Consider the following 27319-nt stretch of genomic DNA (forward strand, 5'->3'; position numbering starts at 1 on the left):
ACAAAGTTAGCACAGAAATTGGTAAACCTATAGACAAATCTGGACAACTTGATTGTATAAAACAGCATAACAAACACACAAGAATTAATTACTGTTCTAGAAAACAACATATAAGACAGGAGGAGTGGTATCTGAGTTACTGTTTTTTGAGGTCTGGTTCTTAAAAAGGAGAGTAATAATATTGATTCTACTTACAAGTAATCCTATTAAAAATGTAAGTAAAAGTAAGCTGGGTGTGGTGGCACGTGCCAATAGTCGCAGCTACTCAGGAGATCAAGGTGAGAGGATTACTTGAGCCTAGGAGTCCAAGACCAGATTGGGCAACATAGCAAGACTGTCTCCATTAAAAAAAAAAAAAAAAATGTGCACCTTCTGTATCATTAGACTAAGTGGAGGAAAGGTAGTAGAGAAAACAGTCCACTAGAATGTAGGAAAAGAGGAAAAAGAAAAGAAGGCCGGGTGTGGTGGCTCATGCCTGTAATCCCAACACTTTGGGAGGCCAAGGTAGGTGGATCACTTTAAGGTCAGAAGTTCAAGACTAGCCTGGCCAACATGGTAAAACCCCGTCTCCACAAAAAATACAAAAATTAGCCGGGTGTGGTGGCAGGTGCTCGTAATCCCAGCTACTTGGCAGTCTGAGGCAGGAGAACCGCTTGAACCCGGGAGGTGGAGGTTGCAGTGAGCCGAGACCCCACCACAGCGCTCCAGCCTGGGTGACAGTCTTCATTTTTTGAAGACTCCATCTTCAAAAAATAAAATAAAATAAATTTTAAAAAGGGGGAAAGCAAAGAAAAAACATAGTGTAGTAAAAAGAAAATAAGGCATTGGAAATAATTTCAACTTTATCAGTTATATAAATCAGTTTATATAAGTGTTTATATAAATGTAAACAGATTAAACTTACCAGAGAAAACAGAGATTCCAGAATGAGATTTTTTTATTTAAAGGCAGCAAACATAATAATTATATTGCTGTTTATGAGTAATGAATCTGAAACATTCTTTTTTTTTTTTTTTTTTGAGACAGAGTCTCGCTCTGTTGCCCAGGCTGGAGTGCAGTGGCACAATCTCGGCTCATTGCAAGCTCCACCTCCTGGGTTCACGCCATTCTCCTGCATCAGCCTCCCGAGTACCTGGGACTACAGGTGACCACCACCATGCCTGGCTAATTTTTGTATTTTTAGTAGAGGCAGGGTTTCACCTTGTTAGCCAGGATGGTCTCGATCTCCTGACCTTGTGATCCGCCCATCTTGGCCTCCCAAAGTGCTGGGATTACAGGTGTGAGCCACCACGCCCGGCCGTGAATCTGAAACATTCTAACACAAGGAACCAAAAGAAAGCTTGCATAAGTATATGAATTTTAAGAAAAATTAGAAAATTAGATTAGGCAGAAGTATTATCAAGGATAAAGAGATTCACTCACAAGGAATGAGATAATTTACTAGGAAGACTTAAGTATTTCTAAGAGGTTCAGTGAGCGGAGATTGCAACACTACCCTCCAGCCTGGGCAAGAGAGCAAGACTCTGTCTCAAAAACAGAAACAAAGAAAAGTGAGGTTGAAGTGAATGATCTAAGTATTTAACATAAGCATTCCAAAGAAAGAAGAAAATGATGATGCTAAAAGTAGAAATTAATGATGGAAAACAAACAATAGAGAGGCTCAATGAAACCAAAATCTGGTTCTTTGAAAAGACTGATGAAAAGATGAGCCTCTAAAAGGTTGAATCAAGGGCTGGGTGTGGTGGCTCATGCCTGTAATCCCATTGCTTTGGGAGGCTGAGGCAGGTGGATCACCTGAGGTGGGGAGTTCGAGACCAGCCTGGCCAATATGGTGAAACCTTGTCTCTACTAAAAATACAAAAAATTAGCTTGGTGTGGTGGTGCGTGCCTGTTGTCCCAGCACTCGAGAGACTGAGGTGGGAGAATCGCTTGAGCCAGGGAGGCAGAGGTTGCAGTGAGCCGACATCATGCCGCTGTACTCCAGCCTGGGCGATAGAAAAAAAACAAAAACGAAAAACGATGAATCAAGGAAAAAGAAAGCACAAATAATGTTATTAAAAATGTGAAGAACAATAACTACAAGTTTAATAGAGTTTCAAATAAAATTTATAAAGTTTTATGCCAGTACATTTGAAATGACATAGGAACAGACAAAATTGGCTATTTTCTGAAAGAATATACCAAACAAAACTGAAATAATTTACTTTCAAGAGTAGATTGAAATCCTGAAGGCCGGGCGCAGTGGCTCACGCCTGTAATCCCAGCACTTTGGGAGGCTGAGGCGGGCGGATCACGAGGTCAGGAGATCAAGACCATCCTGGCTAACACGTTGAAACCCCATCTCTCCTAAAAATACAAAAAAATAGCCGGGCGTGGTGGTGGGCGCCTGTAATCCCAGCTACTTGAGAGGCTGAGGCAGGAGAATGGCGTGAACCCGGGAGACGGAGCTTGCAGTGAGCCAGGATCGCGCCATTGCACTCCATCCTGGGCGACAGAGCAAGACTCTGTCTCAAAAAAAAAAAAAAAAAAAAAAAAATCCTGAATAGATGTAATATCAATAAAATTAAAATAATTAAAATCAGTAATTAAAAATATACCTCTTCCTTCCTCATGCAGCCATCAGATGGGTTTACAAAGTTCTACTATACCTTTAAGAAACAAATAGAAACAAATTGTTCATATTTTATATAATTTTCAGAGAATAGAGAAAGAGGCAAAGTTACTCAGTTTAATAAATTTTGAAGCCAATATAACCTTCATACCAACAATGGCCAAAGACCATATGAGAGAGGATATTGGCCTTTGTCAATTTTATTTATTTAGAATTTTTATCTAGTACCTTAAATAGTTACAAAGTAAATTGAAGTTATTTAAAAAATTTTTATTACTAGAAAATTCAAGCATATAGAAAAGCAGATTTAAGTGGAATATTGAACCCCATTCTACTCATCCTCCGGCTTCAGAAATGACCACCTTATGGACAATGTTATTTATTTAGATGCCCATGTACTTCTCCCTTTTCATATTATTTGAGAGCAGATTCTACAATTAGAACATGTAATCTGTAAATATTTTAATGTATGTCTTTAAAAGACAGTTTAAAAAACTGTAATACTGTTATCACATCTAAAGATAATTTTTTGTTTGTTTGTTTTAGAGACAGGATCTTACTCTGTTTTCCAGGCTGGAGTGCAATGTCCACATTATAGCTCACTATAGCTTCAAACTCCTGGGCTCAAGCAATCCTCCTGCCTTAGCCTCCTGAGTAGCTAGGACTACAGGTATGCACCACCACTTTGGCTAACTTATTTTTTGTAGAGATAGGGTCTTGCCATGTTGCCCAGGCTGGTCTCAAATTCCTGGCCTCAGGTGATCCTCTTGCCTTGGCCTTCCAGAAGTGCTGGGATTATAGGCATGAGCTACTGTGCCTGGCCTAAAAATATATATATATATATATATATATATTTTTTTTTTTTAAACCAGTCTCACTCTGTGGCCCAGGCCAGAGTGCAGTAGCAAGATTTCAGCTCACTGCAGCCTCAAGCTCCAGGGCTCAGGTGATCCTCCCACCTCAGCCTCCCGAGGAGCTAGGATCACAAGTGCACATCACCACACCTGGCTAATTTGTGTTTGGTTTTTTTTGTTTTTTTTTTTGTTTTTTTTTGGTAGAGATGGGGTTTTGCCCTGCTGCCCAGGCTGGTCTCGAGCTCCTGGGCTCAAGCAGTCCACCTGCCTCAACCTCCCAAAGTGCTAGGATTACAGGCCTGAGTTATCGCACCCAGCCCCAAAATGATTTTTTAATATCAAATTGAATATCTGTAATCAGTGTTCAAATTGTCAATGGTCTCAAAAGTTTTATGTTTATATAAGTTTTTAAATACTTTTAATCAACATCCATGTAAGGTCCTTACATGGCAATTGGTTGATCTCTCAAGTGTCTTTTATACAAAGATAATGTATTCTTTCTTCTCCATTTCCAAGAAACTACTTGGACTTAGAGGTTTAATCAGATTTTAGTTTTTTAAGTTTTGGCAGGATTCTTATAGGTGGTGGTGTGTTTTTCCACCAGGAAGTACATATATGGATATGTTTTTATGTGAAACTTAGCAGCCATTTGTTTGTAATTTATTAATTGAGTAGGGGTTCAAAATGATAATATTCTAATTTTGTCGTTTTTTTTTTTTTACTATCTGTAAAGTCTGTAGAGATAAACTTGCATATCTACTGTTTTGTTACCCAGGGATGGAGTTGTCATAGGAAAGACAGGATAAATGCTTCATTCTTTCTCTTTATGTATGAATGTTCAAAAATGAGTTGATTCCCTAGCATCCTTCAAAGGTACTTAAAACAATTTTTTTAAAGAATTATGAAATCATGGATATATGTGTTTAGATATATTTGATTTATATATGATGTATTCTAACTATTGATACACCATCAGAATCCATTGGACCCAATTTTAATTTTTCAGTTTCCTTTTTAAGCAGGCTTTTATCCTTTCTTAAGAAATCTTGTAAAGAACAAAGAGGGCTGGGCGTGGTGGCTCACGCCTGTAATCCCAGAACTTTGGGAGGCCGAGGCGGGTGGATCACTTGAGGTCAGGAGTTTGAGACCAGCCTGGCCAACGTGGTGAAACCCTGTCTACTAAAAACACAAAAATTAGCTGGGCGTGCTGGCAGGCGCCTGTAATCCCAGCTACTCGGGAGGCTGAGGCAGGAGAATCGTTTGAACCTGGGAGGTGGAGGTTGGAGTGAGCCAAGATCGTGCCATTGCACTCCAGCCTGGGTGACAACAGTGAAACTCTGTCTCAAAAAGCAAAACAAAGAAAATTTATTTTTTATTAACAGATTGTGGTAGCTTTATTGATGTATAATTGACACACAGTTAATTGCACATATTTGAAGTGTACAGTTTGATAAATTTTGATATATCTACACTTGTGAAACTGTCACCACAATCAATGAATGGACCTGTTTCCACCACCTCTTCTCCACTGTAGGCAACTACTGATGTACTTTATGTCACTATAAAATAGTTTGCATTTTCTAGAGTTTTATATAGATGAAGTCATACAGTATGCATTCTTTTTTTTGTCTGGCTTTTTTTACTCAGAATAATTATTTTTACAGTCATTCATGTTATGTCGATCCTTTTGATTGTGGTGTTCATTTTTTTCACTTTTTTTGAGACAGAGTCTCACACTGTTGCTCAGGCTGGAGTGCAATGGTGTGATCTCGGCTCACTGCAACCTCCGCCTCCTGGGTTCAAGTGATTCTCCTGCCTCAGCCTCTTGAGTAGCTGGGATTATAGGCGTGCACCACCATGCCTGGCTAATTTTTGTATTTTTAGTAGAGACGAGGTTTCACCATGTTGGCCAGGCTGGTCTCCAACTCCTGACCTCAGGTGATCCACCCGCCTCGGCCTCCCAAAGTGCTGGGATTACAGGCATGAGCCACCATGCCCAGCCTAAAATAATAATTTTTTAAAAACACACTTTTGAGTAGGACAAGGAGCTTTACTTTGAATTAATGCATACACTTGGCACTATCAATTTTGACTGACTGGAGGGAAGCCTTCCAAGTTTATCTTCTTGTTCTGAGCTGTGTTCCAAACAAGTGTGGTAGAAAAATAGGTAGTTGCCAATAACTAAAGTGTTAATGCACATGCACACCAATATGTTTGGCCCATTGGCTTTTTAAAAAATAAATTGTTTCTCATCATTTCCATTATAACAAGACTATTCATAGTTTTATTCATGAAAACAAATTTTCAGGGCAATATTTGCGATGGTAAAGCAGAATGTTTTATTACAGAAAAATAAAGCAACTTAGTATATTTAGAGACTTAGAGCATACCAACATTAAACAAATGATAAAATGCTATTAAAATGTTTTGGGTGGTTCTTTACTAGTTGTTTGGAAAACTTTTTGAATGTTTAAACTATCAGAATTCTTAATTTATATATAAAAGATTAGACTTAGTATTCATAGTAGGAAATGGTGTATCATTAAAATATAAGAATAGGTGAATTTGTAATAGGTTTATATTTTTCAGCCTTTCAGGTGCCCTTTCAAGCTTGTGGGTTTAAGTTTGATTATATTGGGAAAACCTTGCTAACTAGCACATCAGGGTTAGGGAGAGGCTTGCTGAAGTAACTTCAGGCACTTGATTGAACTGAGAATTTATTAAGTAACAAGTCTAGCATAATTTTATGGGAGCTGGAGGGTAGAGAGTTATTCAAGTGAAACAAATTTCATGTTAAGATATTTGGGGCCAGGTATGGTGGCTCACACCTGTAATTTCAGCACTTTGGGAGGTTGAGGTGGATGGATCACTTGAGCCAAGGAGTTCCAGACCAACCTGCGTAACACAGTGAGAATCTGCCTCTACAAAAAATAAAAAACTTAGCCAGGCATGGTGGTACGTGCCTATAGTCCCACTACTTGGGAGGCTGAAGTGGAAGGATCACTTGAGCCTATGAGGATGAAGCTGCAGTGAGCCAAGATCGCACCACTGTTCTTCAGCCTGGATGACAGAGTGAGACCCTGTCTCAAAAAAAAAAGGAAAAAAAAAGAGAAAAATTTTGGCAGTGCTTATGATTCTGTACTGAATGATGTGATGTGAACAGATTTCTTAACTTCACACAGAACAGTTTTGGTTGGAGAGGTCAAGAGAGCTCTGTTGGGAGAACTACATGTACTTGTAGGGTGTCTTAAAGCCAGTTACTGTGAGTTTTGTTTTGCTTGAGGGATGATTCTTTGTGACTCCTGGGTTCTGTAAAGGAGTTATGTGATAAATACATTTTACCCCGTTGCTGGAACAATCTGTGGGTGATGGTTAAGAACTCAGGTAGGACTAAATTTGAAAACGTAAAATAAATGTTTTGATACTAAGAAACAAGAAGAAACTTTTTTTTTTGGAACATGGGATATGAAATCCTAAAATAACAAAAAAGTGGCACATGTGGCCGGGTGTGGTGGCTCACACCTGTAATCCCAGCACTTTGGGAGGCCTAGGCGGGTGGATCATGAGGTCAGGGGTTCGAGACCAGCCTGGCCAATATGGTGAAACCCCATCTCTACTAAAAATACAAAAATTAGCTGGGCGTGGTGGTGTGCGCCTGTAGTCCCAGCTGCTCGGGTGGGTGAAGCAGGAGAACGGCTTGAACCCGGGAGGCGGAGGTTGCAGTGAACCGAGATGACACCACTGCACTCCAGCCTGGGCAACAGACCGAGACTCTGTCTCAGAAAAAAAAAAAGGCACATGCTTAGTAGATAAGGTTTGGTAGTTGGAAAATTTGGGAAGGTTTAAAGAGGTTCCTTACAGTTTTGGCTTCAGATGCTGGTTTTAGTCTCTGTAATTTGGAAGGGGCATTTAACTAAAAACTTCAGGCCAGGCGCCGTGGCTCACGCCTGTAATCCCAGCACTTTGGGAGGCTGAGGCGGGAAGATCACTTGAGGTCAGGGGTTCAAGACCAGCCTGGCCAACATGGCAATACCCTGTCTCTACTAAAAATACAAAAATTAGCTGGGCATGGTGGTGCATGGTTGTAATCCCAGCTACTCTTGAGGTTGAGGCAGGAGAATCACTTGAACCCAGGTGGTGGAGGTTGCAGTGAGCCAAGATCGTGCCACCACTCTCCAGCCTGGGCGACAGAGGGAGACTCCGTCTCAAAATAATAAATAAATAAATAAATAATAAAATAAAAAGTGGGAACCTGCAGGTACTATAATATGTGTGGCTATAAGGTCTTTTGTTATGTAATTATCCATTTACACTGTGAAAGCTTGGGAGTTACTTTCGGCCTTTCTGTTAAGTAAATTACAGAAGAAAAATGTATCTGTTTATGTAGTGAAGACTTTGTTGTGTTCTCATTCATCAGGTAATTATTGAACATCTACTTGATGCCTACTTTCAGCCATCTGCATGTGTGTGTGAATATTAAATATCACACCAAGACATTGTTCAGAGGAGACAGAATAGTGAGCTGAGATAAATGAGAAACTCTCTATGGAAGATTAGACTGGAGCATGAACTTGAAATATGAGTAAGATTTGGATGGGATGGAAGTGGGTGGATGGGAATCACACTTGGAGATGATTAAAGTCATAAAACTAGAAATATGCAGTGCATCTTCAAGTGACAGTGAGGAGGAGGCTTTTAAGGGTGGCATGATAGGTTCCTGTTTGGGTGGAGTGAAAGGTGAGGTTTTAACGGTAAATTGGGACTGTTGTATGGATGATCATGCTAATGTGGGGTTTAAATTTTTTCTTGTAAGCAAGTGTTTGAGCAAGATCTTAATATGGTGTTTTAGAGCTGGGCATGGTGGCGTGTGCCTATAGTCCTAACTACTCGGGAGGCTGAGGTGGGAGGATTGCTTGAGCCTAGGAGTTTGAGACTGGTGTGGGTCAACATAGTGAGATCTCTTCTCTAAAACCAAACCAAACCAAAACAAAATGGTGTTTTGGGAAAATAATTGTCTGGAATGGCTTGGGGAATCTTATTTATATTAGAGGCAGAGAAACCAATTAGGAAGGTGTTATAATGATTGAAAAATGAATGAAAGGGTAGCATATATTGAATATCTGCTATGTGTAATGCAGTGTTCTAGGTTTTCATATGTATTATATATTTATCTTTCACAGCATCCTTAAGAGGTTGGTGTTAATAAGCCTCTGGTTTTCCTTTTTTTTTTTTTCTTTTTTGAGACGGAGTCTCGCTCTGTCGCGCAGGCTAGAGCGTAGTGGCGCAATCTCGGCTCACTGCCAGCTCCGCCTCCCGGGTTCACACCATTCTCCTGCCTCAGCCTCCCGAGTAGCTGGGACCACGGGCGCCTGCCACCACGCCTGGCTAATTTTTTGTATTTTTAGTAGAGACGGGGTTTCGCCGTCTTAGCCAGGATGGTCTCGATCTCCTGACCTCGTGATCCACTCGCCTGACCTCGTGATCCACTCGCCTTGGCCTCTCAAAGTGCTGGGATTACAGGCGTGAGCCACCGCGCCCAGCCCAGCCTCTGGTTTTCAAGACACTGAATTTCAGAGAAGTTAATTTTTTTGCTCAGAGAGTCTGCTAACTTTTAGTGGGTATGCATAGATCTACTCCTTTCAAACAGGTATATGTTATATGGCAATACTGTACTTTAATTCCCTATTAATGGAAATCTGGGTTTCCATTTTTTAATTGTTTTACTAGCAGTGCTGTAATAAATATTCTTATACATATCTTTGTACATAGTTTCTAGTACTGTATTTCTATAGAAGAAACTCCTAGAAGTGGAACTAAGTTCCTGGATTAAAATGGCCTTTAAAACAAATGGTATAGGAGGAAGGATCCTGAATGGGTAATGGATCATGATTGTCATGACAGTTTTTAGAATCTTAGTAAAGATACAGTGTACTTCGTACTACATGAAAAACTAATAGAGCATATCCCTGCCAAGTATAACAGAAAGCCATGAAATATTAGAATGAAAGGCCCTAAAATAATTAATTCCTTAATTTTACTGTTAAGGCTCTTGAAATCTAGAAAGTTTTTATTGTTCCTGAAATAGAGCAGGGATTAGGATCTGGATACTCAGATTTTTCATTTACTATTCTAAGTGTAATATTTTCCTTTCCTAAAGTAAATTTAAGGAGAAAACAAAATTTACATTTCTTTTCTTTTTTTTTTGAGACGGAGTCTCACTTTGTCACCCAGACTGGAGTGCAGTGGTACGATCTCAGCTCACTACAACTTCCGTCTCCCAGGTTCAAGTGATTCTTATGCCTCAGCCTCCTGAGTAGCTGGGACTACAGGCACGCACCACCATGCGCAGCTAATGTTTTTTTTTTTTTTTTTTTTTTTTTTGAGACGGAGTCTGGCTCTGTTGCCGAGGCTGGAGTGCAGTGGCATGCAACCTCTTGGAGTTGTATGCTCACTGCAACCTCTGCCTCCCAGGTTCAAGCAATTCTCTGCCTCAGCCTCCTGAGTAGCTGGGATTACAGGTAACTGCCACCACGCCCGGCTTAATTTTTGTCTTTTTAGTAGAGATGGGGTTTCACCATCTTAGCCAGGCTGGTCTTGAACTCCTGACCTCGTGATCCTCCTGCCTCGGCCTTCCAAAGTGCTGGGATTACAGGCATGAGCCACCACGCCTGACCCTATTTTGTATTTTTAGTAGCGACGAGGTTTCACCATGTTGGCTAGGCTGGTCTTGAACTCCTGGTCTTGAGTAATCCACCTGCCTTGGCCTCCCAAAGTGCTGGGATTACAGGCGTGAGCCACTGTGCTCGGCCCCACATTTCTTTCCATTGTGTTTTGTGTTGTGTGTGTGTGTGTGTGTGTGTGTGTGTGTGTGCGCACGCGCGCACGCGCGCACACACGCTCTTCACATGCTTGTAACTGCTGTTTTCTGCCATTTTTACTTAATATTACCTCATAATGGGTTATGAAATTTTGATGGGTTCCAAAAGTATTAAATGTTTAGTTACTCTTTCTTTTCCTCCACTCCTTTCCTATTAACGAAGTAAAGTGATAAACAGATACATTGTTATGTTTAGGTGAGTTAAGACGGGAAAAGAAGATGAGATTTTCATCTTTATTTAAAAGGAAAACGTGATGAGTTAAAAAAAAAAAAAGCTTTCAGAAATGGTGATCTGGAGGATTAATCCACCCCCTTTTTTTACTATTTGTTTTAAATTGGTAGTCTAGAATTATATTTTGTTGGTAAGCTGTGGTTGATTACCCATTCCTTGTTGGGCATTTTGGCTTTTTTTCTACATCTCAAAACATTTTAAATTTCCAATTATTTGTTGCTAGTATTATAGAAGTACAATTGATTTTTGTATATTGGCTTTGTATCCTGAAGGATGAAGGAAAGGGTATAATATATTTTGAATATCTTGTTAAAGTCCCTAATTAGCTCTAGTAGCTTTAGGATTTTCTGTACAGATGATCGTGTCTATGAAAAAAACTTTTTACTTCTTTCTTTTCAATTTTTATACCTGTGATTTCTTTTTTTTTTTTTTCTTTTTGCCTTATGGTGTTGTCTAGGCCTTCAAATACCATTTTGAGTAGAAGTGGTAAGAGTGCAATGAGATAAACATAAATGCATAACAATGGTTTTTTCTTCCTGTGCTTTCTGAGTTTGTATAAATTGATGAATTGTTTCTTTTACCAATATGAAATGTCTTTTATCTCCAGTAATAATACTGTCTCAAAGTCTGCTTCATCTAAAATTTATAGCTTCTCCAGCTTTCTTATAGTGTTTACATGCTATATTTTTTCTTTTAACATAAATTTCCTTTATAACATACTTTTACCTTTTACTTTTAATGTAAATCTCTGTCTCTTAAATAGCATGTAGTTTGGTGCTGCCTTTTCTTTTTTTAACTTAGTCTCTGCTTTTTAAGTAGGTTGTTTAGTCCATTAATATTTACAGTTATTTATATGGTTAGGTTTATATTTTTATCTTGCTGTTATTTTTTTCTCCCCTTTTTTGGCATTCTTTTGGATTGTGTTTTTAGCCCATAAATCTTTGGTTCTTTTGCTGTATACCTTTGCATTAGTTCTTTAGTGGTTCCTCTAGGGATTACAATATACATTGTTAACTTTTCACAGTGTTCCAAGAATTAATATTACAGAAATAAACGTTTATATTTGACAACTATGAAACCAGACTTGGTAATTTTTATAGGGTCTTGTCAACTACAAGCAAGTTTTCCTTGTTTGTCACCCCACTTAGTGAAGTTCTGAATATAATGACAAAAACTTTAGGGCAAAAATCTTGGTGACTTATTTTGAATTAAAGATATTTATCTTCATTCTCATCATATTTGTACCAAAATTCAACATTGCAGCCCTTCATAGCATGCAAGGGAGTTAGATAACAGGAAGCCAAAAGCTCTATTTAGATACTCTGCATATTTTCTTCAAAGTCTAGAATTTGCACATCCTTCAGAGTTGAATAACAAGAAGCAAAAATATCATTTACTCACTTTTATTTTGATTTAATCTGGTCCAGAGAAGCATTTCATGATCAGGTCCAGGTTGTCCTGAGAATTTTCTCAATGGACTACCTAAGTCTCCTCAGTGAAGTTCTTTGACTAGCCTTAGCCTGCTTTTCTGATGAATTAGAAATCACTTGTACCTAAAGTATTTTCTTCTAGTTCTATATTTGTACTGTCAGTACTTTTTGAAATTTTTTTTCTTAAAATATCTTACCAAAGTTCTGAAAGTAATTTCTAGCCTTAGCAGTATCATAAATTGTCAGATGCATGAGAAAACTTGATAGTCTTTTCAGTATTCAGATAGAGGGTCAACTGAATATTGGTTTCCACTTATAACAACATAAACATCTGTTAAAACCTGTAACAGCTATGAACAGTGATATGATTCGTTATGGATCTCAGTGATACTCATTACTGGTTTTATAATCTTGACCAAGACCTTTAATTACAGAGGAGAATTCAGGTAAAATGGAGATAATACCTGCAGTGCAAGTTTTTTTTTTTTTTTTTTTTTTAGGGATAATGTACACAAATGCATGGTAGTACCTTGTACACAGTTGGTACTCGATAAATGGTTGTTATATTTTTGTAAAATCATAGAATGTCAGCACTAGAAAGGATGTTAGAAATTACCCAGTTAGGGCCAGGTGCAGTGGCTCACGCTTGTAATCCCAGCACTTTGGGAGGCCGAGGCGGGCGCATCATTTGAGATCAGGAGTTCGAGACCAGCCTGGCCAACAGTGTGAAACCCCGTCTCTACTAAAAATACAAAAATTAGCTGCACATGGTGGCACACACCTGTAATTTCAGCTACTCAGGAATATGAGGCAGGAGTATCACTTGAACCTGGGAGGTAGAGGTTGCAGTGAGCTAAGGTCGCACCACAGCACTCCAGCCTGGACAACAAAGCTAGACTCTGTCTCAAAAAGAAAAGAAATTACCCAGATAATGAAACCAGTTCAGAATGGTTAAGTGACTGTTACTGCCCTCCCTCCCCCGCCACATTAGGGTGTAAGCTCTTTGAGAATAGGGATGTTTTATATCTTTTATTTTGTGCTCTATAGAGGACAGTGATGGACTTTAGATACTTTGCTTCATTAAGTACATTTCAGACATACTATGGTATCAGATAAATTATATTTTTATCTAGTTTAAAATTACTGATAAACCTTTGAGAGTCACATAGCTCTTAGAATATACATTAGTGAAAATGTAATTTCAGGTTTGTCTAGGTATCAATAGAAATGAAGCATGGAGTTTTTAGAAATACATATTTCTAAATTTGTATATTCAATACTAGGAATGCTTTCAAGCAGGCATATTTAAGTTGTTTCTGTGTAGTTTTTTAGCTATGTCATCATAGTGAAATGCTACTGCATAGTGAATTCCTTCCTTTTGCCATAACTGTTTTCTTTCTTTTTTTTTTTTTGCGACGGAGTCTTGCTCTGTCGCTCAGGCTGGAGTGCAGTGGCACTCCACCTCCTGTGTTCATGCCATTCTCCTGCCTCAGCCTCCCGAGTAGCTGGAACTACAGGCGCCTGCCACCATGCCCGGCTAATTTATTTTTATTTTTTTAGTAGAGACGGGGTTTCACAGTGTTAGCCAGGATGGTCTCGAGCTCCTGACCTTGTGATCTGCCCGCCTCGGCCTCGCAAAGTGCTGGGATTACAGGCGTGAGCCACCGTGCCCGGCCCGTAACTGTTTTCTTTAGTCCTCATCTCTTTGCTGCTATGCACACTTACAGACATCTCAACCAGTGGACTTTTAATTTTTAAATTTCCCTTTTGAGCATTTTTACCCATTAGAAGGATTGGTACTTCATGAGTTTTATTCTTTTGTAGAGGTCTTAAAGAACAGAGAGGAAAAAAAAATAAAGAATAGAGATAACATTTACTTATATGTTTTTTAATAGAATAAAACTCATTTTATCTTGCAATTACCATATGGACCACTTTGTAAATCTTAGAAGCATTTGGGGATATTACTGGTTTTACTTTACCTATATATTGAAGCATTTTGTTATTTCATCCAGGAAATTATTTTATCAGTACTCATCAAAACTATACTTACAAAAAGGGGGCTAAAATTAAAAAAGAAAAATGTTGGAATTAGCTAGAGTAGAAGTTGGCAAACTTTTTTGTGAAGGATCAGTTAGAAAATATTGTAGGCATTGTGGGCTACATTTGATCTCTGTGGCATATTATTCTTAAACAACCCTTTAAATATTTGAAAACCATTCTTAGTTCCCACGTCATACAAAATAGGTGGTGGGACCAATTTGGCCTGTGGGCCTTGGTTTGTCATTGCATTAACCTACAATTTTCATGTTGCATTGCCCAAAAGATTATGCCACCTTTTAAGTAATATAAAAGGAGACTGGAGACACCATCTTTATGGTCTCTTTTTAGCTTTTATTGAACAGAATGTAAATTCATACTTTTAAATATTTTGTTCATAATGGCGAAGAGAAGAAAACTGACAGGAAGAAGTTTCACAATTATTAGACAAATCAGAAAATGAATACTGAAAGGTAAATTCTACACTGATGACGATGGTAAAGTGGATCATATAAGCATAATTACCTACTATGAATCTTCAAATAAAATCTCATTATCTGAGTTTTCTCAACTAAAAATTTGATGATTGAACAATGTATTTTTAAGGATCAAGAGAAAAGATGAGGCCGGGTGTAGTGGCTCACGTCTGTAATCCCAGCACTTTGGGAGGCCGAGATGGGTGGATCACTTGAGGTCAAGAGTTCCAGATTGGCCTGGCCAACATGGTGAAACCCCGTCTGCACTAAAAATTTGAAAATTAGCCGGCGTGGTTGCACAGGCCTGTAATCCCAGCTACTCGGGAGGCTGAGGCATGAGAATTGCTTGAATCCAGGAGGCGGAGGTTGCAGTGAGCCAAGATCGTCCCACCGCACTCCAGCCTGGGCAACAGAGTGAGACTCTGTCTCAACAACAACAAACAAACAAACAAACAAAAAAAAAAAGAAAAGAAAAGAAAATAAATATGGTATTCTACTCAGTCATTTAAGAAGAAGGAATTTCTCACATAATATTTTGTCATGGACAAGTAGAAAAGGATGTGTTCTGCTATTCTTTTATCTCTTATATTTGTGCTCCAAAATAGACTGGATATGGTTTTATAAGTAGACAAATGCTGAAAGCAGGGGTGTATAGAGAAGTGATTGGAAGGAAATAGGTATAGGAATGAAAAAAAAAATTGGCTTGATCATTCTAAATAATGGTTATAAATCTAAAAATGAAAATATTTTGCAAAATGTAGATCAGAGGATAGCCATCCTTCAACAAATTATGAGCCGTTAAAGGTTTCAAAACTTCAAGCTTTCAGGTATTATATTATGGCAATGTAGATGCCAAAAAAAGAACAAGATACAACCATAAGCTATAACTTTATTATTAGATATCTGACTTATGAAATTTATAAAATGGATGTGTTCCATAAGACGCATGTGTTCCATGTTTATCCATGATGGTTGATGGGCAGTTGTATTCACAGGACATAGCCCATTTCGGCTATATCTTAAAAACAAGGAAAATGTGGAATGACTATCTGGATTTGCTGTACTTAAATACTTAGAAAAAATCTAATAAAGTTGTTTTCCACTATTTCCTGATTCTTCTCAACATTTTTTGTAAAATGTGTGTGTGTGTAAAGTTTCCATTAGATGCAAATAACAAATGATGGTGACTGCTTTTCCTTGTGTACTGAGAATAAAGAACTAGCTCCCTGTAGGAATTTTTCCTCTGAGTTGTGTTTTGTGTTAGGCTCTTGATTTACATGGAGGAGGGATGCTTTGAGAAAGAGTCTTAAAAAAAATTAGCTGCTGCATTTACTGTTAACAGTGTTTTAAAGAACTTGATCTAATTTACATTTGTTTTTTATATTAAGACTAGGTCATATATTTTGCTTGCTCTTCTTTGTATTATGATTTATAATTTATTATTTTTGCATTTATTTGATGATATGCTTTGATAATGGTATGTTTTCTGGATTTTAGCATAATTCTAGATTTAAAAGAAATCAAACGGTAGAGTAAGGAGCTCCAGAAAATCCAGTCTTCCATAAAAGCAACAACAACACTGTCAGAAGATCACAGCTCACTGTAGTCTCGATCTCCTAGGCCTAAGCAATCCTCCCACCTCCACCTCCCAAGTAGCTAGGACCACAAGCATGCACCACCTCGCCTGGCTAACTTTTGTAGAGATGGGGTCTCCCCATGTTGCCCAGGCTGGTCTCAGACTTCTGGGCTCAAGCAATCCTCCTGCCTCAGCCTCTGAAAGTGTTGGGATTACAGGATATGAGCAACTGTGTCTGACCCAGAATCAACTTTTTTGGAACTCTGGTAACTAACCAAAAGCTTGTAGCAATCAGGGGAACATTTAATCAAGAAAATACACTGAATCTCAGTAAGAACAGTGAACTTTGTGGCATTTGGCTACCCTTGTCCCATCTGCTTCTCAGCTCAGTGATAGCCTTGAAGATAACAGTCTCCATTCCTGGTACTGATACAGGGAGCAGGATTGACCTAATTCAGAAAGAATTGTAATTAACTTGTTTTCATCTGTCTGGTGGCTTGCTAGAAGACTGTTTAAAAAAAAAGAGGTCTGCCTTTATGTCACCTAACTTGGAACTCTTCATGGAAAAGGATCTACCTTGGGGGTGTTTGTTAAAAGTATTTACAGACATATGTTTTAGCTACTGTTGCCCAAGGCAAAGGAAAACAGTTGGAGTAAACCAAAACTAACCAGAAAGGTTGGGAATGAGATGCTTTGGGGAATGAGGGCTTTGAAATTCTCTGACATATTCTTGGTAATCTAGAAGGGTACGTGCATTCTCAGAGCTTTGTGCATGCTCAGGAAAGACCCGAGAAGACCCAGAGCTTTCTCTTCTGGCTCACTTTAAGTCTGCACAAGCAGGAAGTGAAGACTAAGGTGGAGTTATAAACTGCCTGGCTGAATACTGAAGGCATGTCCCAACACGCAGAGCCCATCTGCAAAGACTGGCAGAATTTTTTGGTTGCAGAGGTTTAAGGAAATTTCTTTCTAATCACTAGCAGACTACTAACTAATGGAACAGAGACTTCACTGGCCACACATAACAAAGAAACAGACTTTACAAAATTAGTTCAGATAAGTCATTAAATGAGGAAACAACTACAACAAACAGCAACAACAAACCCCTAGAAGGCGGAAACATCTGATTTATAGCATTGTCACATTGTAATATTCAAAATGTCCAGTTTTCTACAAAAAATTGTGAAACATACAAAGAAACAAAGTAAGGCTCTTATACAGAAGAAACGAACAGAAACTTCCCCCAGGGAAGCACAGACAAAGACTTTAAGTAAGCTGTCTTTATTATGCTCAAATTGCTAAAGGAAACCAGAAGAATGATACATCATCAAATAGAGAATATCAATATAGAAATTATAAAAAGGAACTAAACAGAGTTTATAGCTGAAAAGTACAGTAACTGAATGGTTCACTAAAGGGCTTAGATAGATAGCAGAATTGAGTAGACAGAAGAAAGAATCAGTGAAGTCGAAGATAAATTAATTGGAATATCCAGTTTGAAGAGCAGACCCTTAGAGACCTGTGAGACACCCTCAAGTGCACCAACATGCACAGCAGACACAGTGTAATGAGAGTAACATATGGAAAGGCGAGAGGGCTGGAAAGAATATTTGCTATGGTCTGAATGTTTGTGTCTTTTTATATGATGAGGTCTTTTAAATTTATATGATGAAATCCTAACCCCCAAGGTATTGGATGGTGACTAGGTCATGGGAGTAGAGCCCTCATGAATGGGATTACCACTCTTAGAGTAATAAGAAGATCACTTGCCCTACTACCACATGAGAACACAGTGAGAAGGCACTGTCTGAACCAGAAAATGGTCCTTCACCAGATACCAAATCTGCCGGTTCCTTGATCTTAGACTTCCCAACCTCCAGAACTGTGAGAAATAAATTTCCGATGTTTATAAGCTACCCAGTTTATGGCGTTTTGTTATAGCAGCCTGAACAGACTAAAACAATATTTAAATAAATAATGCTCAGAAACTTCTCAAATTTGAGGAAAAACATTAACCACATTTAAGAAGCTCAAGAAACTCCAAGTAGGATAAACTACACCAAGACACATGATAATCAAACTGTCAAAAGGTAAAGAGAATGTTGAAAGCATCAAGAGAAGTAACTCATCACATACAAGGATGCTTGATAAGATTAATAGCTGATTTCTCATCAGAGACCCCATAGTCTTCTAGACGGTAGTGGATTGGCATATTCAGAGTTCTGAAAGGAAAAAAAAAAAAAAAGCCGTCAACCAGGAATTATATGCTCAGCAAAACTGTCTTTAGAGATGAAGGAGAAATACTTTCCTAGATAAACAAAAACTAAGTCATTGCTGGCAGACCTGCTCCATAAGGAATGCTAAAGGGAGTCTTCTCTATTAATTATTTATTTTTCCCACACTCTGTTACTGTCTGTGTCTAGTTGCAGTAGTTTCAATACATTTCAGAAATGTAACAGCTGTTTTTCTGGTGGGAAACTTTTAGTTCTTTTATTCTTTGTTAATATGCTAAAAACGAAGTAGCCTTTTGCATTTATCTGAAAAGAGGGACAAACTTGGACATAAGAAAACTTTTTCATGTATATAAATTAGAGGTTCTTTACAAATTTACAAAGGAAATTGTGTGACTACAAGTTTAATTTGAAATGTGTATCATATGTTAATTTCTTGCAGGAGAAGGAAGCCAACATCCTTTTGGAGCCATGAATATTGTCCGAACTCCATCTGTTGCTCAGATTGGAATTTCAGTGGAATTATTAGACAGTATGGCTCAGCAGACTCCTGTAGGTAATGCTGCCGTATCCTCAGTTGACTCATTCACTCAGGTAATGCAACATACATTTCATTCTTTACCTCCCCCTCCACTGCTTTATTAAGGTATAATATACAAGTTAAAATTGTAACTTAGGGTATACAATGTGATGTTTTTGATACATGTTTACATTTTGTTTTGTTTTATTTTGTTTTTGAGAGATGGAGTCTTGCTTTGTTGCCCAGGCTGGAGTGCAGTGGCGCAATCTCGGCTGACTGCAATTTCCGCCTCCCGGGTTCAAGCGATTCTCTTGCCTCAGTCTCCTGAGTAGCTGGGACTACAGGCACATGTCACCACACCCGGCTAAGTTTTGTATTTTTTTTTTAGTAGAGACAGGGTATTGCCATGTTGGCCAGGCTGGTCTCGAACTCCAGACCTCAGGTGATCTGCCTGCCTCGGCCTCCCAAAGTGCTGGGATTACAGGTGTGAGCCACCACACCCAGCCTATATTTTGACATAAAATCAAGCTACTTAACATATCTGTCACCTCACACAGTCATCATTTTTTTGTAGAGAACAGTTAAGATCTGATCTCTTAGCAAATTACAAGTATATATTATTAGTAACTGTATTCTCCATGCTGTACAATATTTCGGAATTTATTCATTCCATTGAACTGAAACTTTGTGCCCTTTGACCAACATGTCCTCATTTTCCCTTCCCCTCCACTCTTCAACCCCTGGCAACCATCATTCTACTGTCTGCTTCTGTAAGTTCAACTTTGAGATTCCACATATAAGTGAGATCAATCATGCTATTTGTCTTTCTGTTCCTGACTTCTTAGCCTATTATCAAGAGGAAAAATTGATGATGTAGGAGAGCAAGGAGAACTGCTAAAGCAGTGTCCTTGAGTAGAAAATAGCAGCATATATAGAGGTGTTCACTTTAGACAGGATAATGGATATATGGGTACAGATTCAGGAGGCTGGTAGATGTGGTGATGAGAACTTGTGCAGGCTGTCTCCTGATTTCTTCTTGCTTAGTGAAATAGAAAGGACGATCATCAGCTAAGATCGAGGTAGTAGAAATTGAAATAAAAAAAGACTATTAAATAAGTCTTCTAGCAGAGGAGGAGTGAATGGATTAGGGAAACCATATGTGTTTGCCTGGCAGTACCAGAGGTGCACTTTTGAAGGTTGTGGTCATGAATGTAAAGGTAGATTTGTCACATCTTTGAAAATGGACTGAATTGAGAATGACAGACTCTGGGTCTCAAAAATGTTTTTTTTCCCCATAATTTTACAAATAAGCTGCTGTGCTGAAAACAAACTATAAAATAATCATAGTATCCTGTGTAGACAATATTTTAAAAGTGTCTGGAAAATACACATTAAAATGTTATCCCTGGAGAAGGGTAAGAAGACTTTTTTACTGTACATGTTTATAAATTATTTGAGTTTTTAAAATAAAACTATAGTTTTAATTAAATGTATTATGAAATATTTTAAATACAGAGAAAATAGAGTAACTTATATTTTTCACAAATAGTTATTATGTAACTACTCTGTACCAGGCATGTCTTTTTTTCTTTTTCTTTTCTTTTTGAGACGGAGTCTCACTCTGTCGCCCAGGCTGGAGTGCGGTGGCGCGATCTCGGCTCACTGCAAGCTCCGCCTCCTGGGTTCACGCCATTCTCCTGCCTCAGCCTCCCAAGTAGCTGGGACTACACGTGCCCGCCACCAGGCCCAGCTAATTTTTTTTGTATTTTTTAGTAGAGACGGGGTTTCGCCGTGTTAGCCACGATGGTCTCGATCTCCTGACCTCGTTATCCGCCCGCCTTGGCCTCCCAAAGTGCTGGGATTTCAGGCGTGAGCCACCGCGCCCAGCCTGTACCAGGCATTTCTAAGCACGCATAGATACAAATAGGTCCACAAAATAGAATAACACCTGTCTTTACAGAGCTCTCTTTATGGTGGGGTATACATTAAGACTTCCATTATCTTCCCCCTGGATTTAACTGTTATATTTTGTCTTATTTGCCACTAATTTTTAAAAAAGAAATTAAGGCATTATAGATATAGCCCACTGCTGCCTGCTTCTCTTCCTGCCTTTTACCTTCTAACTTTTTATATCTTTCCTATTCATATTTTAGTACTTAAAAAAATTCCTGTGTATCCACAAAATATGTATAGTACTATGTGTATCTGTTTAAACATGTTTCTAATTTAATTACTTAGTTACTCCAAATTTTTATGAGTATTACATGTATTTGGCTTAAATAGTCAAATAGTTTTTTTTAATTATACTTTAAGTTCTAGGGTACATGTGCAAAACGTGCAGGTTTGTTACATATGTATACATGTGCCATGTTGGTTTGCTGCACCTATTAACTCGTCATTTACATTAGGTATTTCTCCTAATGCTATCCTTCCCCCTGCCCCCTACCCCACGACAGCCCCGCCCGCCGTGTGTGATGTTCCCTGCCCTGTGTCCAGGTGTTCTCATTGTTCAATTCCCACCTATGAGTGAGGACATGGAGTTTGGTTTTCTGTCCTTGTGATAGTTTGCTCAGAATGATGGTTTCCAGCTTCATCCATGTCCCTGCAAAGGACTTGAACTCATCCTTTTTTATGGCTGCATAGTATTCCATGGTGTATATGTGCCACATTTTCTTAATCCAGTCTATCATTGGTGGACATTTGGGTTGATTCCAAGTTTTTGCTATTGTGAATAGTGCCGCAGTAAACATATGTGTGCATGTGTCTTTATAGCAGCATGATCTGTAATCCTGGGATCACTGGGTCAAATGGTATTTCTTAGTTCTAGATCCTTGAGGAATCGCCACACTGTCTTCCATAATGGTTGAACTAGTTTATACGCCAACCAACAGTGTAAAAGCATTCTTATTTTTCCACATCCTCTCCAGCATCTGTTGTTTCCTGACTTTTTAATCATCGCCATTCTAACTGTTGTGAAATGGTATCTCATCGTGGTTTTGATTTGCATTTCTCTGATGACCAGTGATGATGAGCATTTTTTCATGTATCTGTTGGCTGCATAAATGTCTTCTTTTGAGAAGTGTCTGTTCATATCCTTTGCCCTCTTTTTGATGGGGTTGTTTGTTTTTTTCTTGCAAATTTGTTTAAGTTCTTTGTAGATTCTGGATATTAGTCAAGTAGTTTTTTTGAGATGGAGTCTCACTCTGTTGCCCAGGCTGGAGTGCAATGGTGTGATCTCGGCTCCTGCAACCTCTGCCTCCCGGGTTCAAGCAATTCTCCTGTCTCAGCCTCCCAAGTAGCTGGGATTACAGGCGCGTGCCACCAGGCCTGGCTAATTTTTGTATTTTTAGTAAAGATGGGGTTTCACCATGTTGGTCAGGCTGGTCTCGAACTCCTGACCTCGTGATCCACCCACCTTGGCCTCCCAAAGTGTTGGGATTACAGGCGTGAGCCATCACGCCCAGCTTCTAATAGTGTAATATGTGAAACAGCTGTCCTCTGTTATGACTCTTACATTCTACTTCTATTCTGCTCCTTAGAAGCTATGATCTTCAACTCCCCTCCCCTTTTTAATCTATTTTTCCTAGTGTCTGTTATTTCCATATATCAGAAAAAACCTTGCTTAAAATCTGTTAGTTTTTCTGTTATAGATGTTTTCTATTTATTTGCTAATATAAGACATGATGAAACTCTCTCACTTCCCTGCTTCCCAACATGTACACACTTCTTTTCTCCCCACCTTATCAGTATACATTTTTGTTAAATCAGTATTAAAAGTTTACAGTATTATGAGAAGGTAAATATTTTTCAGAATTGAGCTATGTGTGGTACAACGATTACATTTCTTTTCTTGTATAATTTTTCATTTTTCCTCATTTTTTTCCTTTGCATAGATTTCTATGTTTCTACTTCTAATTTATGCTCAAACTCTACTAAGTGTAAATTCTCATTCAGTTTATTTAAACATATCAGTTTCAAATTGGTCTCGGAAACATTCCCCTTGGAATTCTCCTTTTTTTTTTTTTTTTTTTTTTTGAGACAAGGTCTTGCTCTGTCGCCTACGCTGGAGCGCAGTGGTGCAATCACAGCTCACTGCAGCCTCAAACTCCTGGGCTCCCACTAGTAGCTGGGACTACAGGCAAGCATCACCAAACCCACCTAACTTTTTAATTTTTTGTAGAGATGGGGCCTCATTATGTTGCCCAGACTGTCCTTTCTTTTTTGTTCTACTGTTGACTGACTATTCTCTGGACCTATTGTATAGCCATAGACAAGGTATTATTTCACCATTACTACAGAAATTCTTTTTGTTTCTCTTCTGTGTTGAATCCTTTGTTTTTCCTTCTTGTTGATTTGTTCTTTTGTATGTTTTAAAAATGAATATAAACAGTATTATTCTGTATAACTTGCTGTTGTTCACTCAACATTATTTTAAAGATTTATCTATGTTGATACATGGAATATACTTTGTTTTGATTGCTTCATAGTGTGCCATTGTATAAATGAGCCAGTTTTTTTCATTTCCTTTTTCATATGTTCTCGCTAACATTTATCAGACCTTTAAAATTTTGCCAAACTGATGAGTGAAAATTAGAATATCATACTTAGTTTGTGTTTCTTGATTACTGGTGATATTGAGCATCTTTGCACACTTTTGGGCTGTGTTGTATTTCCTTTTATAGGAATTGACTTTATATATTTTGTCCAATTTTCTGTTGTATTGCTTTTGGCACTTTTTAAATTTAGTCTTTTGGGAAAAAAACCTAAGATGCCTTTATGTGTTCTGGATAATAATCCTTTGTAAATACATTGCATTTTTCTCCTTCTAGCATGGTGCTTGTCTTTTAACATTGCTTATAGTGACTTTTACATACATATATACTATATTTGTATATAGATAAATGCATTGTTTCTTTTATGATTTGTGGATTTGTGGGTTTTTTAATGTTTGAGAAATCCTTCTCTGTCCTGATATGTAAAGATATAAAGATGTTCTCTTCTCTCTCTCTCCGTGTGTGTGTGTGTGTGTGTGTGGTGTGTGTGTGTGTGTGTGGTGTGTGTGTGTGTGTGTGTGGTGTGTGTGTGTGTGTGTGGTGTGTGTGTGTGTAGACTGGGGGTCTCGCTATGTTGCCCAGGCTGGTCTCAAACTCCTGGCCTGAAGCAGAGCCTAAGACATTGTCTTTCAGTTCTTAAAGCCTTAAGGTTTACTTTTTGAATATGTTTGTGTGCAGTATGGTAAGGGAATTAAATTCATTTTTCCCCTTATGGAAAACTAGTCCTAGCCCCATGAATTGAGTAATTAGTCCCTTTTTTTTTTTTTTTACCATGAGTAATAGCATCTTTGTCATATATGCTTAGGTTTATTTCTGGGCTCTCTCTTTTATTCCAATTAGTTTATTTGCCTGTCTCTTTGCCAGTGGGGCAAGTTCCTCCTCAGAGTCATCAAAATATGTATAGGTATTCTTCATAATAATTGTGTAGGTATTCTTCATAATAATTATATCAGCTTGTTGAGTTTCATGAAATAGTATTAGCTTGTCAAGTTTCATGAAGAACCTTGTTGGAATTTTGTTGGTAATAGCATTGGATATATGGGTTTAATTTGGGGAGAATTGGCCACCTTTACCACATTGTCTTTCCATAGATGTTATATCTTTCCATTGAACATGGTATATCTTTCCATTGAAAATGGTATATATAGGTCCTTTTGTTTTCTTTTCTGTCTCTTAGTAGTCTTTATAATATTTTCCACAAAAATCTTACTAGTTTGTCTTAGCATTTTTTCTAGGTATTGGAGAAAATGCTTTGTTTATATTCTGAATGGAATCCTTTTGAAGATTTAAGTTACACTTAAAAATTATTGTCACTGGTGTGGAGGACTGCTGTTGATTTTTTTTTTTTCCTAATATTGATCTTTTAGTTGTGACTTTAGTCTGGGTACAGTGGCACATGCCTGTAACTCTAGCACTTTGGGAGGCTGAGGTGAGAGGATTGCTTGAGCCTAGAATTTTGAGACCAGCCTGGGTAACATAGTGAGACCCTGTCTTTATAAAAAGATAAAAAATTACCCAGGCATGGTGTGCATGCTTATAGTCTCAGCTACTTGGGAGGCTGAGGCAGGAGGAGCACTTGAGCCTGGGAGGTCAAGGCTGCAGTGAGCCATGATTGTGCGACTGCATTCCAGCCTGGGTGAAAGAGTGGGACCCTGTCTCAAAAACAAACGAACAAACTGTTAGTGACTTTACTGAACTTTTGATATTAATCAGGTGCCTTCGCAGTAGAGTCTCTTGGATTATACTGCCTTCATATTATTCAACAACCGAATAAAAAAACCTAATAAGACCAATTCTCTTGTGTAGAGAAGAGAAAGCATGGCTGATTTTGTATATTTGAGAAAGTGATGCTGGAAAGATTATTTTTGAGTGAGTAGAAGGTAGTATTATCTTCAGAAGTTCAGTTACTTTTAGGGTTAGTACTTAAGCCCATTTGATTCTCAGGAAATGTGAGTCCATTTACTTCTAGCTTCTACCAAGGAGACTTGGAGTATGTTAGTGAATTTGATAATTTTAGAGTCAAGGAAAAGAAACAGATTAGGAAACAGAGGAAATGGAATAGTGCTGCCTTTATCTTCTTTCCAGCAATGGAAATAACCAGTTGCTCCTTTATAATATGTAAACTCTTATCTTTCTGGCAGGTAAAAGACTTCTTAGAGATGGTTACTATTTTATATGAGAAAATAGGTTGATTTGAGGAGAGTGATAATTGAGGAGGGACATAGTGGATGCAGACGTGGAGATGAAAGAAAATATTTTGAAGAAAAATTTTTTTCTTTTTTTTCCCCCAAAGTGAGTAGCATATTTCACAGTGTCATTGTATGTATGATTACTCTTAACATTCTTTTTTATTCATTTATTTAATTTTATTTTTTTGACACAGGGCCTCACTATGTTGCACAGGCTGGTCTTGAATGCCTGGCCTCAAGTGATTCTCCTGCCTCAGCCTCCCAAAGTTTTGGGATTACAGGCATGAGCCACCGCACCCAGCCAGCTTTCAGCATTAGACTGTCTTAGAACTGACACTCCTTATAAACAAGTTAATGTGAGAACACTTTTAATTTAAAAATATTGAGTTCTAAATGAAGTATTTAGTATAATCCATTAATCTATTATTAACTTTTCAGTTCACACAAAAGATGTTGGACAATTTCTACAATTTTGCTTCATCATTTGCTGTCTCTCAGGCCCAGATGACACCAAGCCCATCTGAAATGTTCATTCCGGCAAATGTGGTTCTGAAATGGTATGAGGCATTTTCTGTCTCCAATATTAAGGCTTTTTATAACTGAATATCTATTTTGTCTATGAATATATTCCTTTTTTGACATTTAAACATATTCTTTTATTGTGAACATCAGCACTGCATGCCATTAAAGTATGTACTATAGAGATCTGATGAGAAACAGTTCTTACCCTAAATATTTTGTTATATAGTAGCCATTATGAATTTATAAAGACAGGAAAATATAGTTGCCTATGTTTTAGGGACCACTATTAAAACTTATAAATATTTGTGTATTTTCATTTAGAAGTACCATCTATGAGAGTAGTTTATACTGCACCGTGTACATGAATGGCTAATGAATCTATTTTCCAACTTTCCCGTGTTTTATAGATATTTCTTTTCACTTTGAGTATCCTAGAGATGGGAGGATGCCTAGGAAGAGTTTGTTGAGAAGTGGTACCATGGTGTAGCATGGAGAGCATTGGAATGCACTAGGTTTGAATTTTGGCATAATGTAGCTATGTGACCCTGAGCAAATTTCTCTCATCTGCTCATCTGTGGAATGAGGAAATAGGAGTTGAATTTGATTTTTTTCCTTAGGTCCCTTCTAGGTCTTAAATTTGCAGAAGATAAACCATTACTAAAATTTCTTATGATTTGTGCTCTCTGATAAAAGCTAATCAAAACTGCCCCGATATTTAAATTCCTATGCTTGCTGTCTTTTTATAAGAATAATTACATTTCCAGATTATCTTTTTAGTTTTTTTATAGCTTTTTAGAAATGACATGTAAAATTGTTTTGGGTAAGTCATTTGGCAGTTAATGAAAGATCCTATTTTAATTTTCTTGTGAATGTAAATATATGTGTTTTCTTTTCTAGGTATGAAAACTTTCAAAGACGACTAGCACAGAATCCTCTCTTTTGGAAAACATAATTTGAATAAAATAATTTTTAATGAATTCTGAAATTTGTCATGTTTTGAAGATAACTGACTCCATCTAAAAGTATGAGGTCAAAGGATCATGAAACCTAAGTTTAAAAACTGCTTAGGGACTGAAGCTTAATTAAAAATCTTTATTAAAAATTAAAAACATTGAAAAATGAAAATATGTTCATCATTAAAGACTTTTTTCCCCTTAAGCTTAAAATACTATTCAAAGGCAAGACATTTTGTTTTGGCTATGATTCATTTT

At 37.9% G+C, this 27319-nt stretch overlaps 1 protein-coding gene across 1 annotated transcript in view; it reads left to right on the plus strand.

Moving 5' to 3' along the window:
- HIKESHI (heat shock protein nuclear import factor hikeshi) overlaps nucleotides 1–27085 on the plus strand; it is a 40481-nt gene extending 13396 nt beyond the window's left edge. Inside the window, exons 3-5 of the mRNA XM_019037656.4 lie at nucleotides 18767–18918; nucleotides 26025–26143; nucleotides 27006–27085. Coding sequence (XP_018893201.1) covers nucleotides 18767–18918; nucleotides 26025–26143; nucleotides 27006–27060 — 326 coding nt within the window. The 3' untranslated portion in view covers nucleotides 27061–27085. The remainder of the gene's footprint in view (nucleotides 1–18766; nucleotides 18919–26024; nucleotides 26144–27005) is intronic.
- The last annotated feature ends 234 nt before the right edge of the window (nucleotides 27086–27319 follow it).

The sequence above is a fragment of the Gorilla gorilla genome, chromosome 9 (genome assembly GCF_029281585.2).
Source record: "Gorilla gorilla gorilla isolate KB3781 chromosome 9, NHGRI_mGorGor1-v2.1_pri, whole genome shotgun sequence".
Classification (NCBI taxonomy): Eukaryota; Metazoa; Chordata; class Mammalia; order Primates; family Hominidae; genus Gorilla; species Gorilla gorilla.